The sequence below is a fragment of the Mastigoproctus giganteus genome, chromosome 11 (assembly GCF_048544385.1).
Source record: "Mastigoproctus giganteus isolate SK-2022 chromosome 11, ASM4854438v1, whole genome shotgun sequence".
NCBI classification, from domain to species: Eukaryota; Metazoa; Arthropoda; class Arachnida; order Uropygi; family Thelyphonidae; genus Mastigoproctus; species Mastigoproctus giganteus.
Window position 1 is genome coordinate 79,400,446 of NC_143585.1, and position 12,996 is coordinate 79,413,441.

Genomic DNA, 12,996 nt, shown 5'->3' on the forward strand with positions numbered 1-12,996 from the left:
CTACTCCAATTTGTGCAGCAGTCTTCCATGTACATCAGTATCAAAAGCCTTTCTAAGATCCAAGTATATAATATCAAAGTTATTCCCTGCATCCAGTTCTTTTGTGACTGCATCATAGTATCCAATCAAATTGGTCAGGAAAGACTTCCCCTTAAGAAAACCATGCTGTGTCTGAGCTATAACTGAAGTATTGTCTAGATGAGCCTGCAGTGCCTCCATTAATTTTCCTGGAACAGAAGTTAAACTCACAGGTCTATAATTACTTGTGTCAGCTTTTAATCCTCCTTTGTGAATTGGGGTCATATTTGCACATCTCCAGTCTATGGGTACCTCCCCTGAGTCCAAGGAAGATCTCATAATTATGGCTAAGGGTTTGCTTACTTCCTTTGCTGCCTCCTTTAATATACATCCACCCCCAGGTGCCTTTCTTGTGTTTATCTTCAACAATTTCTCCTCCACTTTACTCTCAGTTATTACAAGATTATCTAGCTTACTGCCAGAGTTGAACACACCTCTGGCATTCCCCTCACTGAATAACTCCTCATGTGTGAATGTCGACACAAAATATTCATTTAGTTTGTTAGCTACCTGAGCAGGATCATCAACAGTTGAACCATCAATATCAAGTGGACCAATCTGATTCATCCCCTTCCTTCTAGAGTTTACATCAGTAAAGAACTCTTTGCTGTTTTTCTTTGCATCCCTTGCCAAAAATTTCTCATAATCTGCCTTTGCCTGCCTAATCTCCTTTGTGACTTGGTTACAGACCAGCTTATATCTATCATAGGCTTCTGTGTCATGTGTTAATTTGTAAGTATCCCATGCATTTTTCTTCTCTGCCATGTGTCTCATTAGTTCATCTGACTCCATTTAGGCCTAAACCTTGAACAATATTTCTTAGTTGGTATGTAAAGCCTAGTAGCTTCCAAGATAAGTTCTTTGAATGATTCCCATTTTGAATTCGCTGTTAGTATATTTTTCAGAAGTTTCTTTTTAGTTTTGGTTAAATGCCGTATTAAGATGTGTAGTTGCCTCTTGGAAATGCTGAAACGTGAACCTGGGAAGATAAAAAATAGTAATATCCAGTACCTCCCTAAAATGTGTATTCAAAAATAAGTGTTGTTGTTCACACAGGGCATCTTCTACTGATTAAGAAGGGTTGATTCACAGTGGTGTACAGTTTGCAGTGTTTTAACCCCCTCTTCCCAAAAAAACACACACACATGAATGCAAATGTAATGTATAAAAGAAAATGAAACCATTGGTAGGATTTTTTTTTAACTAATATAATATATCACACATTAACATAGTGATGAACAGCTCATAGCCCTCACCTTGTGAGACCCTCAAGGGGCCCTAGAAAACAATCATTTTTATATAAGGATATTTTCCATTTAATAGATGTTTAATTGTACTTTACTATTAAAGATCTATTAAGAAGAAATATTAATAAATCAAATATAGAAATAGTTATATAAAAAATAAATAAAAAACGTACTTTGCAACATTATGAAAAAAAGGAGGTGTTGGATTCTCAGAGTATAAAATGCTAAAAATTCAACTATTTTGGGAAATCTCAGTTGGCCCACCAGTCGTTTTTCAGCCTTTACACTGTATTATGACAGGTGTATTTATTAACACATTAGCTGCATCTGACTCATATAAACATTCAACAGTGCCCCAAGTGCTATGCCATAATGTGTATAGGTGATCACTATACCTGTAGCATAAAAGTAAAGGTACACGAAATGAACTGTTCAATTTTGTCATCACAGAGATTGAACTCTAGGCTATTTAGCAATAACGATTAATTTTTGTTTATAGTTTTGTACACATTTTTATTTATTTTATTTAATTTTTTGTATGTGTGTTTAGGTTACTTTATGTAATAGAATAAACTTTTTATAAAAATCTGAGTTTTGTTCTGATTCACTTTTAGCAATGAATTCCAGACTTTCTTTTCAACCATTATTTACAAACTTTCGGAAGCACTGAATATAATTTTCATTGCTTAATGAAGCAAAAAAAAAAAAAAAAAAAAAAATGAATATGCACTTAATTATAATACACATTTTATTTTGGACCTTTATTCTAGTAAAAAAAGGTGCATGCTATATTCAAGAAATTAGGAAAACATGAATGGTCCAAACTTCAACAGGATAAGAAACATTCACAGAAAAGAAAAATGCTAATGAAGACAATCATTATAGTTTTAGTATTGACAACATGATGCAACAAAGCAAAGCTTATACAACAACCATGCTTCAGTTCTGAAACTTTTGATTTTTATTAATGATTTAGGTAGTTGAGTAAAAGTCTTCTATCAGTTTATTCAACATTAAAGTTATTACTAATGATTATTTGAGCTCTATGCAACTTAGATTTCTTTATTAAGTGAATAATTCTTGATAGTATAAAATCCCACATGCATATTTATCATTCTGACTAAATTTTTTTTCCTTGAATAGGTAATGGGCCATATACTTTTTTTGCACCAAGTGAGTGTGCTTTTGAGACATTACCAAATGAAGAATATAAAAGACTACAGAAGGATTCTAAAGCAGCTAAAGGTATCCAAATATTCCCTAAGACTGACACTCATTAATTCTTATTCTTATAGCTTCCTAATCACAGTAAGCTAACTCTGTCAGATTATTCCAGTAACAAGGATCACAACCAGTGGATGCTGTTTTACCATAAAGAAAATAAAGTTACTTGCATGTTCATTATAAGCAATGACACTTCTTTTCTGTAATGTTATTATGAAAAATAATTCCTTATAAATTACATTAGTAGTCTGCATCTGCATCTGCACTCAGTTTCTATTTTGGGGACACTATGATCCCCTATTGGCAGAGAGATTAAACTTTAATATCCAGCTTTCAAAGCTTGGGCTTATGCCCAGATTAGACAAAACACTGTTATCTACAAGTCAACCTAAATTGATATTGTTTTAATATAAATAGCATAAACAAAAAAAGGTGAATCTGCTGTTCATTTAAAACTCTGGATATCATCATGATATATTAATCTTTCACAGGTAGCCTGTTATTAGCAAACTTATACTGATATCTTAATAATGTAGTGAGTCTAATGTTTTTCTTCTATATATACCCACATAGTGAATGGAGGAAAATCTTCGAATTAAACACAACAAAAGTTGTGTACATTTAACCCCTAATAATGAGCTGCATTGGTTCTACATAACAAAGCAGTAAAGGCTGCAGGATTATGTTTCAATGCAGGCACTGAAATAATTTGAAAATTGGAGGCAGTGACTCTGGTCCTTACACAAACAGTGACACAGACTGAAATAATTGACTTTCAAGGCTAGAGCTTTTGCTTACATTAGAGATAACATCCGTGACTTGACCAAAATTGATAATACCATAATTTTTAGTGATGCTATTTATATTAAAATAATATTAGTCATTTAGGTTATCTGATTTACTAATGAAGTCATCTTTAAGTCAGAATGTTAGTCTCCTTCACTGCTAGAGTGTCCCAAGACAGAAATTGAATGCAGAGATGCATACAATTTTCAAATTATTTCAAATGACTGTAGTTACAATGCTTATTTTTATTATATGTACAGGTAGTTCCCAACTTTAAAGTTAATTCGTTCCTGGCACGCGCTCGTAAAACGGGAATTTATTCCCATATATATAATGTTAAAAACAGGAGTTACGTTCTCAACAATGAAATTAGTTAGCTAATTAGTTTATGTTTAAACAGTGATTGATTTATCCAAAGAAATGAACACATAGCCTGTAAAATCAAGTAAATTATAATTTAAAGAAATTATTTATGACAACTTGTTGATTGTTGGTTTGTTACACAAGGAGTGGTCGTCTTCAGAAATGCTTCAAGAGGCATTTGTTTCCAAGATAATCTCTTTTATTTATAAATTTCACGATAGCATGCATAAGTATTTTTTTAAAGGCACGCACAAATTGCAACTAACTAACAAGATACGTGCAAGTGAGATTGCAACTAACACAATTCGCAGGGAGTAACAAGTTTACAAAGCTTAAAAAAAAAGAATGAAGAGAAGATTCTGAAAATTTATTTATATTTTTTATATGATTGAAGATTGCAGTAAAGGGGAAACACGTTTCACCCTAATAACGTAAAAACCCATAAAATTCAAGCTATCGGTATTTTCACAAATGCAATAACATCGAGTTTACGACCCATTTATAATTGCTTACACTAACAGAAAAGCACAATAAACCGAAATGTGCAAATTATTTTTATTGTTTTATGATCGTGACTTCCAGAAATGAGCTTTAGGAAAATATCACAAAGCCGTTCAAAACTGGTTCTTATAACAGAACATATGATAACGATGAAAGTGTAGTGTAGTGATTTGAATTGGTAACTAATACAATTTACATTATAAAATTAACTTTTAGAGTGATAAATAGCTTAGTTATACAGCAAGAATTTCAATTTCCAAGGTCTTGGAACAAATAACTAAAGAAAATTTTTTTTCATAATAATTTCTTAACAAACCATTCCTTGTGAAAGCGGCATTAAATTTATGGTACCATTCTGGCAAATTGTGATGTCATCACCATGAGTTGTCTCATTGTTGCACCATAAAGTAACCACTTTCTTTTCAAGAAAGAATAATTACTATTTATTTTTCATGCAGCACCAGTCTTACACATAGAAGGGAGGCTATGAACCCTGTCAGTTCTGTGCTTAGCAACCTAATGATTTAGAGAGAAGTTTACACTTCAAAATAACACTTAGAAAAGACTCAACCCTATCAAATGAGCCAGGCATGCCTATTTAATAAATTATATATTGGGATACACTGAGAATAAATCTAGGAGAAAAAAAAGTAAAGGACATTTTGGGTTGCCTGCAATGCATTACAAATAAACAGCATTTCTCCTTTGAGAAATATATTTGCCATTTATTTGTAATGTGATGCAATGACCACTATCCTTAACTGTTTCTCTGGTCAGTGATAATATTATTAATAGATTGCTGTTTATATAATAATGGCAAAACATAAATTGATTCATATATCGTTATAAATCAAATTCTTTTATTTGTTCTCTAGATTTTATTTTACGCCACTTGATGAAAGGAGCACTGTACACAACTGGTGTTGAAGATGAAATGGTAGTCAAAGCAGAAGACGACAGTGATTTACTATTAAATATCCTTCCAAGTATGTATCAACAAGTGGGTAAATGGAAAAAAATGATAAACTATGGATAATCTGTTTTTTTATAATTATTTTAATATATCTGATAAGGACACAATAGCAGCTCACTATACAACAAATGTTGCAAGCCTTGCTTCTTATTTAATTACAGATCTAATGATGAACAGATTATCACACTATTACCACATCAACAAGGTTTCTGCAAAGAATAAAAAACCAGGGAACGCCAAAAAATAGACAAAGAAGAGTCAAAAATAAACGAAGAGGAGTCAAAAGTCTTCAAAAGAAGATAGAAAATGTTGGAGAAATGAAATAAGAGTTTTGTTTATATTACATGTTCAGTGCCCATTTTATTAGGTGTACCTACCTAATCTTATGTAGGACTCCCTTTTGCCTACCACATAGCAGTGATTCATCTTGGCACAGACTCCACTAAGTTCCAGTAACATTCTGACAGTATACTAAATAGTCCATGTACATGGAACCAAGTCTTGCAATCCCTGTACAGTGAATGGCAGGAGTCCCTGAATCTGGATAACTCTTTCAATGTCATCATATACATGCTCTATAGTAGTGGTTTTCAGCTGGTGATATGGAAAGTAAAGAAAACATGAGACTGCATATTTAAAGTAACAATATTCCTTATATTATAACATTCTTGACGTAATCTTTATAATTTTGCCTCCTTTTTTATTTCAAAAATTCTACAAAGAGCACACCATAATATATCACTTAGGGTGATATTAGTAAAGGCACATGATGCAAGAAAACAAGCTTATATAGCATCAGTCAAAAAAATAAAAAATAAACCCTTCTCATTTCACTCATCCACTCGCTCCCAATGTTTGTCTAGTTCTGCCTTGAATCTATTTAAGCTATCAACTTCTACAACAACAGATGGAAGTTTGTTCTAGTAATCAACCACCCACTGGCTAAAGGCAAACTTCCTACAACAAAGGCATTTATCCTACAACTGTCTTTCCTCAATTTGAATTTATGTCCTCTCAGGCGATTATTCTGAGCAACAGGAAGACTCCCATTAGCATTGAGCATGCTCAAACCATTCAAGGCTTTATACACCTCAATGAGATCACCTCACAAGTCTTAGTCTCCAGACACTGTAATTTGCAAAACTTAAGCCTTTCTTCGTTCACTAATCTTGTTGTCCTTCTCTGTACTCATTCCAACAACTCTACATCCTTCTTAAAATGAGGCCTCCAGACCCATATGCATTTAGCTGGTTCAAGTGAACTGGATATTATTTTTAACCCATCAATATTGTCACATTTATTGCCAGCTAGTGGCTCTTGTGATATACTATTATTTGGATGCTTACCTTCCTTCCACTAATTCTTGGAACTGAAGTCCTGCACAGCAAAAATGGCTATTTCTTGCCTTTCTGAAAGACTGAAACAAGCTGGTTAAGCATAAGCAAACATACCTAGTACAAATCAACATTTTACTAGGTGTATGTCTTTATTATTGTTTATCATTTTTGGTAATCCATTACTTTAGCATCACATTATGAAAGCATTGGAACTCTTCAGCTCCAACCTGTAACTGAACCACTAATTCTGATAGAACATGCATGTCACTCATGTTTGCTTGTCTCCATGCTTTGTGCCATACCTTCAGTGATTTAGAAAGAATTTTTTTAAAAAAATCAGCTTTTTTTGGTAATCCTTAACAGTAAAAAAAAAAAAAATTTAGTTCTTTCATACACATGTTTGGGGGGGGGGGGCAACATGTATGCTCTCAATAGCAAGTTTAAATTCCCAGAAAGAAAAAAATTTTTAGTTCTTCCTGAATTAGCATTAGTTGAGGCATATGATGCAAGAAAGCAAGCTTATAAGAGAATCAGCCAAAAAAAAAAACCTTCCCATTTCACCCATCCAGTCACTCCAAATGTTTGTCTACTTCAGCCTTAAATTTATTTAAGCTATCAACTTCCACAACAACAGATGGAAGTCTGTTCAGCAATCAACTACACATCTATTCTACAACTGTCTTTTCTCAATTTAAATCTATGCCCCCTCAGGTTTTTAATCTCAGCAAGTGGAAGTATCCCATCAGCATTGAGCCTGCTCAAACCATTCAAGTCCTTGTACACCTCAATTATTGAAGGTACACTAAAAAACAGGCAAACAGAGTGAGCAACACAAATGTTCCATCAGAATATAACAGGCTGGAATCACTGTTTATTTAGAGGTTGGAGCTGAAGTACTCTGATGCTGTCACATCATAGCCAAATCTTTACTTTGGCATCACATCATGATGCCAAAGTAAAGATTACCTTAAGTAAAGGATTTTTTTTACCATTAAAAACTCCATAGCTATTTTTTAAAATTGAAACAACCAAAGCTCTATAATTGTTCAGAATCAGACACACATTTATATAAACTTCTTTTTTTTTTTTTTTATTGTTTTCATATTCTGAATTGATCTAGAAAGTATGGTCCAGATGTTTATGAAACACCTTGTACAAATTTCATTTATACTGTATGATCACTACAGCCAGAGAGGTTTACAGCTTCATTATAACAGGTTTGCTTCAGTCAGATAAATCAGCACAACAGCCAACAATGGATTGTGTATTAATTTATGGCAGTGGACTTGATCTCATATATTTAAAGTTCACACTCATGACAGTATACCAACACAGTCAGCATTGAAAGTGCAAGCAAGTGAAAAGGGAAATTATGAAAATGAAAAGAAAAAATAATATTTACAACAATGTATTCTCTCCATATCCATTAATCTCATTGAAAATTTTCCAAAAACTGAGGGTTCTGTTTATAAAAGGGTAAATATAAACAGTTTTCATTTGGTTTAAATTTATCTCAGCTGCACACTTTTTAAACTTAGAGAATATCATTTTAAATTATAATTGGCTCCCTAAGGAATTTAAAATCATGTGTGTTATAATTCATTACAGGGAACCTACACCCTGTGCCCTGTACAAACAATCTCTGCAAAACAACAATGTTGTTTTGCAGAGATTGTTTGTACAGGGCAGAAGACTAAAAAATAAAACTATGACAGTTTTCTTTTTTAATAAAATGTACTAAAAAGTTTCCAGCTGAGTGCCATTGAAAAGAATAAGACAATACTATAGAGAGAATGTGGTAAATATGTTTATAAATATTAAAAATTTACAACAGCTTTCCTAAAGCAACTTGAAACCATTAACTGAAATCAGATTAAAATGGGAATACTTGTGTGTGCGCGTGCTATTGAAGTCTGTTCAAGTCCACCTGTTTATACTGCTCAGAAAACTTCATATCTACCATCTACTGTTTTTAATTCAACCTCACCAAGTGTACAATTTATTTTGGGGTTGGTATTCCCCCAAGTGTAAGACCTAGCATTTTGCTGCATTAAAACATAGCTGCCACTTTTCTGACCAATTCTGAAGTCTGTTCAAGTCATCCTGAAGGAGTGCTGCTTGGCACTAATCATTAATGACTCTACCAACCTTTACAGTGTCTGAAAATTTTTAGATCATGCCCCCTATCCCTTCATCGATGTCATTTATGAAATCAGAAACAATAGTGGTCCAAGAACTGATCCTTGGGGTACACCAATCTTAAGAATATCCATTAAACACAACCCTCTGCCCTGAAACCACCAAACAATCTGTCTTAGAATTTTTCCAGTAATCCCACCACGTCCCAGCTTATACAGTAACCTCTCATGAGGGACTAAGTCAAATGCCTTGTTAAAATAGCCTATTATTATGTTATTTAAACATGATTTTTCCTTAACAAAACTATGTTGTGTGTGTCCTTCAGAATACCATATCTATCTAAATGTCCCTGGATTGCACTCTTAATCATTTCCTCTAAGATTTTCCCTACCACTGAAGTCAGACTAATTGGAGTCTGTAGTTAGAGACATAAATCGGTAACTACAGGCTAGTTAATCTGTCCTATGTTGCACAACATTCCAAGTTGTTTTGTATCACTGATGAACAAAATACAATGAACCCTCAATTTAATGGACCTTGATTTAGCATACTCGTGGAAATAACAGACATCATCTGACCTCAAGCGAGAACTCTTCAGACTCACAATAAGCTTTAGTTGGAGTTTCTACCGCCACTATACAATATAGAAAACTTTTTTATGCTCTTCTGCTACACAAGACAAGTGCAGTAAAATACAGTATTACAAGATGCAATGTTTTATTATTTAACAATACTGCACTTTTTCACTACATTCTTATAACTATATGTATTTCTTTTGAGTTTAATGGACATGATTTATCTGCATATAATCTGTTAAATCAAAATTTTATTCTACTTCTTTTCAGCTACAAGCAGAAGGGTGAATGAAAAGTAACCTTTTTTATTTGCTTGTCTGCCACAGCCCAAGGAGAAAATCAAGCTTCATATTAAATTCATGAATAAGTCATGTACACAAATTCTGTTTTTTTTTTTTTTTTTGTTTTTTTTAAGAAAAAAAAAATTGCACATAGCTTAAGAAAACATGGTATCAATATTGTATCTTAATAATATTATTGTTATTTCATGTGTTTAAAATTGTCGTTACTTAATGTTCACAGAATTGAACAAGCAATGAAAAAGAAATAGAATCCATGCTCATCCTTAATCCTTTTATTTATTTCACTTGTATGAACTAATCTGTGTAATAGGATTACACAATCACAATATTTTCTAAACTGCTTTGCTCAGATAGATCAGTAAGAGTAGCTAATTAATGCTACCCTCCTTAAATAAATCACTGATCAGCAACCATTTTTACAGTACAAGTTAGCATATTTAAAGTTTTTGAATGAAAATGATATACCTAACGTCAGTTCATACACTTGGGATACCATCTTTATACACCTACATAGACATAGTGCACAAGATAATTCATAAGCTACATATCATATACATAATTACAGCATTCTATTTACATCCATAAACATAGCTCATAATGTGGCACCATCAGCTTGTGGAAAGAATCAAATTACTCATCTTTTTCTTGTGAGTTTTTAAGAATAGTTTCTAGTAAAATTTTATTTTTTTATATTTGCCAGTATCTTAATATTTATTTTTAATCAGTTAAGTATTCAATTTTTTTAATAAATTTTAGTCCATTTTTTTTTTTAGCATTTACTTATCTGGTTGGGAACAACTTGTGGTTGCATGTTACAGATGCCAACCACTGATGTAATACTTGTTCCCAATTATTTAATTCTCCTGTTCCACATAGCACTGTTTCTTCGTTAGCTTTTTATTTTTCATTATAGTATATTTCATAAAAGATATTTCAGCTGTCCATTTTAGAATGCCTTTCATAGTTCTATGTCTCACATAATGTATAACTGTGGTTAAAGACTAAAATAAAATTTAGTCTAACTATTGTAAACCATTTGGCATCTCTCATATTGTGGAGTTAAATTTATAACTGGGGTGTCAGTCGTTATACGACCAGGTACACACCCACCCCACTGATGAAGGGCCATCTGGGTGATGGTATGCACTGAGAATAAGTAACAAATAGTTTTCTCTAATGAAGAAGTGTCACTTATTTGAAGTAGTACAAAGACAGGCAACTCATGAAAGTATTCACAATATTATATGTAATGAAAACGATGCCATTTCACCGACTTCAGTGATTTACTATATACAGAACTGATGCATTGCACTAACTTGTATGTCTGTATAACTGTGGTTAAAATAATTACTATTATTTCTTTTCCTGTAAAGCATATAACAAGCACTGCATAGATAAAAAAAAGCTTCAAATTTTGTGAAGAAACCAAACAAAAATTTCTTTCATTTATCTTTTGTTAATTTAAAATAATATTTTATTAATTATAAACAAGTATTTACCTATTTTCATCTATTTCTTTTTCAGACTGTGTAACAGTAAATGGTTCTAATATTCTGTATGCCGATATTACTGCAACCAACGGGGTGCTTCATATGACTGATAAGATCCTATAAAGCTATCTGATCTTTTAATAGAAGCAGAAGGACATGAGTAGCAAATCAGACAACAAAATTATAAGCAGCAGTGAAATGGTGCACAATAAGAACTGAAATTCCTAGAGACTGCCATGTATAGATTATTTCATTGTTTTGAATGTAAAAAGTAACTGACTTTTGCATAGATTGGGGGGGGGGGGAAGGATTCTTTTAGTCCTTCATCCCAAATGAATACAAACAAATGCATATTAATTTGATATGTATTTGCTTGGATTCCTATTATGATCTACATGATACACTCTGCATAACCTAAGGTTATGTATTTTTTTTTTTTTTTTTTTGATATAGGAAAAAATTTAAAAGAAAAAGTTTAACTTATAGATAGAATGTTTTAAATTATGCTGTATTTATTATGCCACTGAATAAATTAATCAATTAACAATATGAGTGTGTTTTTTTCTTTTTTCAGAGTCAAAGAGTATGTTAACCTTTTTTTTTTTTTTTTTTCAGTGAAACATTTTAAATAAATGAGTTCACACCCATTTTTTCCCTATATACAAAAAAATGCCCACCCTATAAAAATGAGTTTGTTCATTCATTCTCCTTTGATTCAAAGTTATAGGGGAATGATGAATTCCCTGCATCACTCCCTTATGCCTATACTTTATGAGGGAGTTTATATCCTCTCAGTGCTGATAAATTCAGTTCAAAAATATAGATATGACAAATAGTACATTTAACCAATACAAAGCTGTTAGGTTAGTAACCAGTATTTTTAAGAGAGAACTAATTTCTGGCCAGGGTCCCGACTGTTTAATTACTTTGAACTTTTTCAACGAAGGAATCTTCACTGAAAAAGTTCAACAATATGATCATTTTTGTCAGTGATACAAGAAAAGCAATCAAGAAGCAGCGTATTATTTCAAAACAGGTACTGAAATGGTTTGAGAAAATAATGCTGTACTACATTATGTTTTTGTCTTTATTGTTGGTGACCATACTTTAGAAACAACTATGTTTATTCATGGGTCAACCTAAAGTAACTACCATTATCATTTTTAATCAAGTAGCATCAGTCATTAGATTAAAGAAGGAAAAAAAGTAGGATTCTCTAGTCTACGGAAACTGTTCTTTCTAAAGAGGTTTGTATTTTATGCATAAAAAGTTATCCAGAAACTAATATAAGTATCTCCGATTTTGAAATAAATAGAATAATGAAACTGTATACAGATAATTATTTTAGAGTGAGCACACCACTTAGAGATATGCTTGGCTTGTTAGCAGCACAACTTTTAGAGATGCAATAATTCTGCATCAGATTAGACTTCATTTCTTTTTATTGTTATATAAGTGCTGCATGTTTCAGCTTAATTCTAGAAAGAAACCAATAACACTACATAGAGAATAATCTCAATGCATTGTTATTCATGAATTCTGCATCTTTTGAAAAACAATATATAACAGGCTCAGCATTCAAGAAAATGGGATTTCTCAAAAGATCAATTACTAATTGATCTTTTGAGAAATATGGAGCTTCTTTTGATAATTTTGGAGCTTCTGAACTCGGAAGAGTTCAGAAGCTCCAAACTATGCTTACATGCCTATAAAGTCCACATTTCACTAGTACTGGAACATCTCTCTCACATAAGTGAGACAGACATGTTCTCACCAGACTGCAAGAAATAAAGAAAATAAAAAAATGTCCTGTGAAAAATGTATGTTACATTAACAAAAAAACATGCTTTGACTGGCATAAAAACTTTGGGGAGGACACACTTCAGAATGGAAAAATATCAGATTTTGTACTTCTAATTAATGGAATAATAACCAATGACAAGCTTATTTCTCTTTTAAACTTCAGTGTGTTGACTAGAAG

General features: G+C 32.3%; 1 protein-coding gene across 1 annotated transcript in view; it reads left to right on the top strand.

The window, feature by feature from the left end:
- Positions 1-11,418, top strand: part of LOC150078175 (uncharacterized) — a 136,116-nt gene extending 124,698 nt beyond the window's left edge. Inside the window, exons 17-19 of the mRNA XM_090384693.1 lie at positions 2,469-2,570; positions 5,075-5,185; positions 11,050-11,418. Of these exons, the coding sequence (XP_090240819.1) occupies positions 2,469-2,570; positions 5,075-5,185; positions 11,050-11,138 (302 nt within the window). The 3' untranslated portion in view covers positions 11,139-11,418. The remainder of the gene's footprint in view (positions 1-2,468; positions 2,571-5,074; positions 5,186-11,049) is intronic.
- The last annotated feature ends 1,578 nt before the right edge of the window (positions 11,419-12,996 follow it).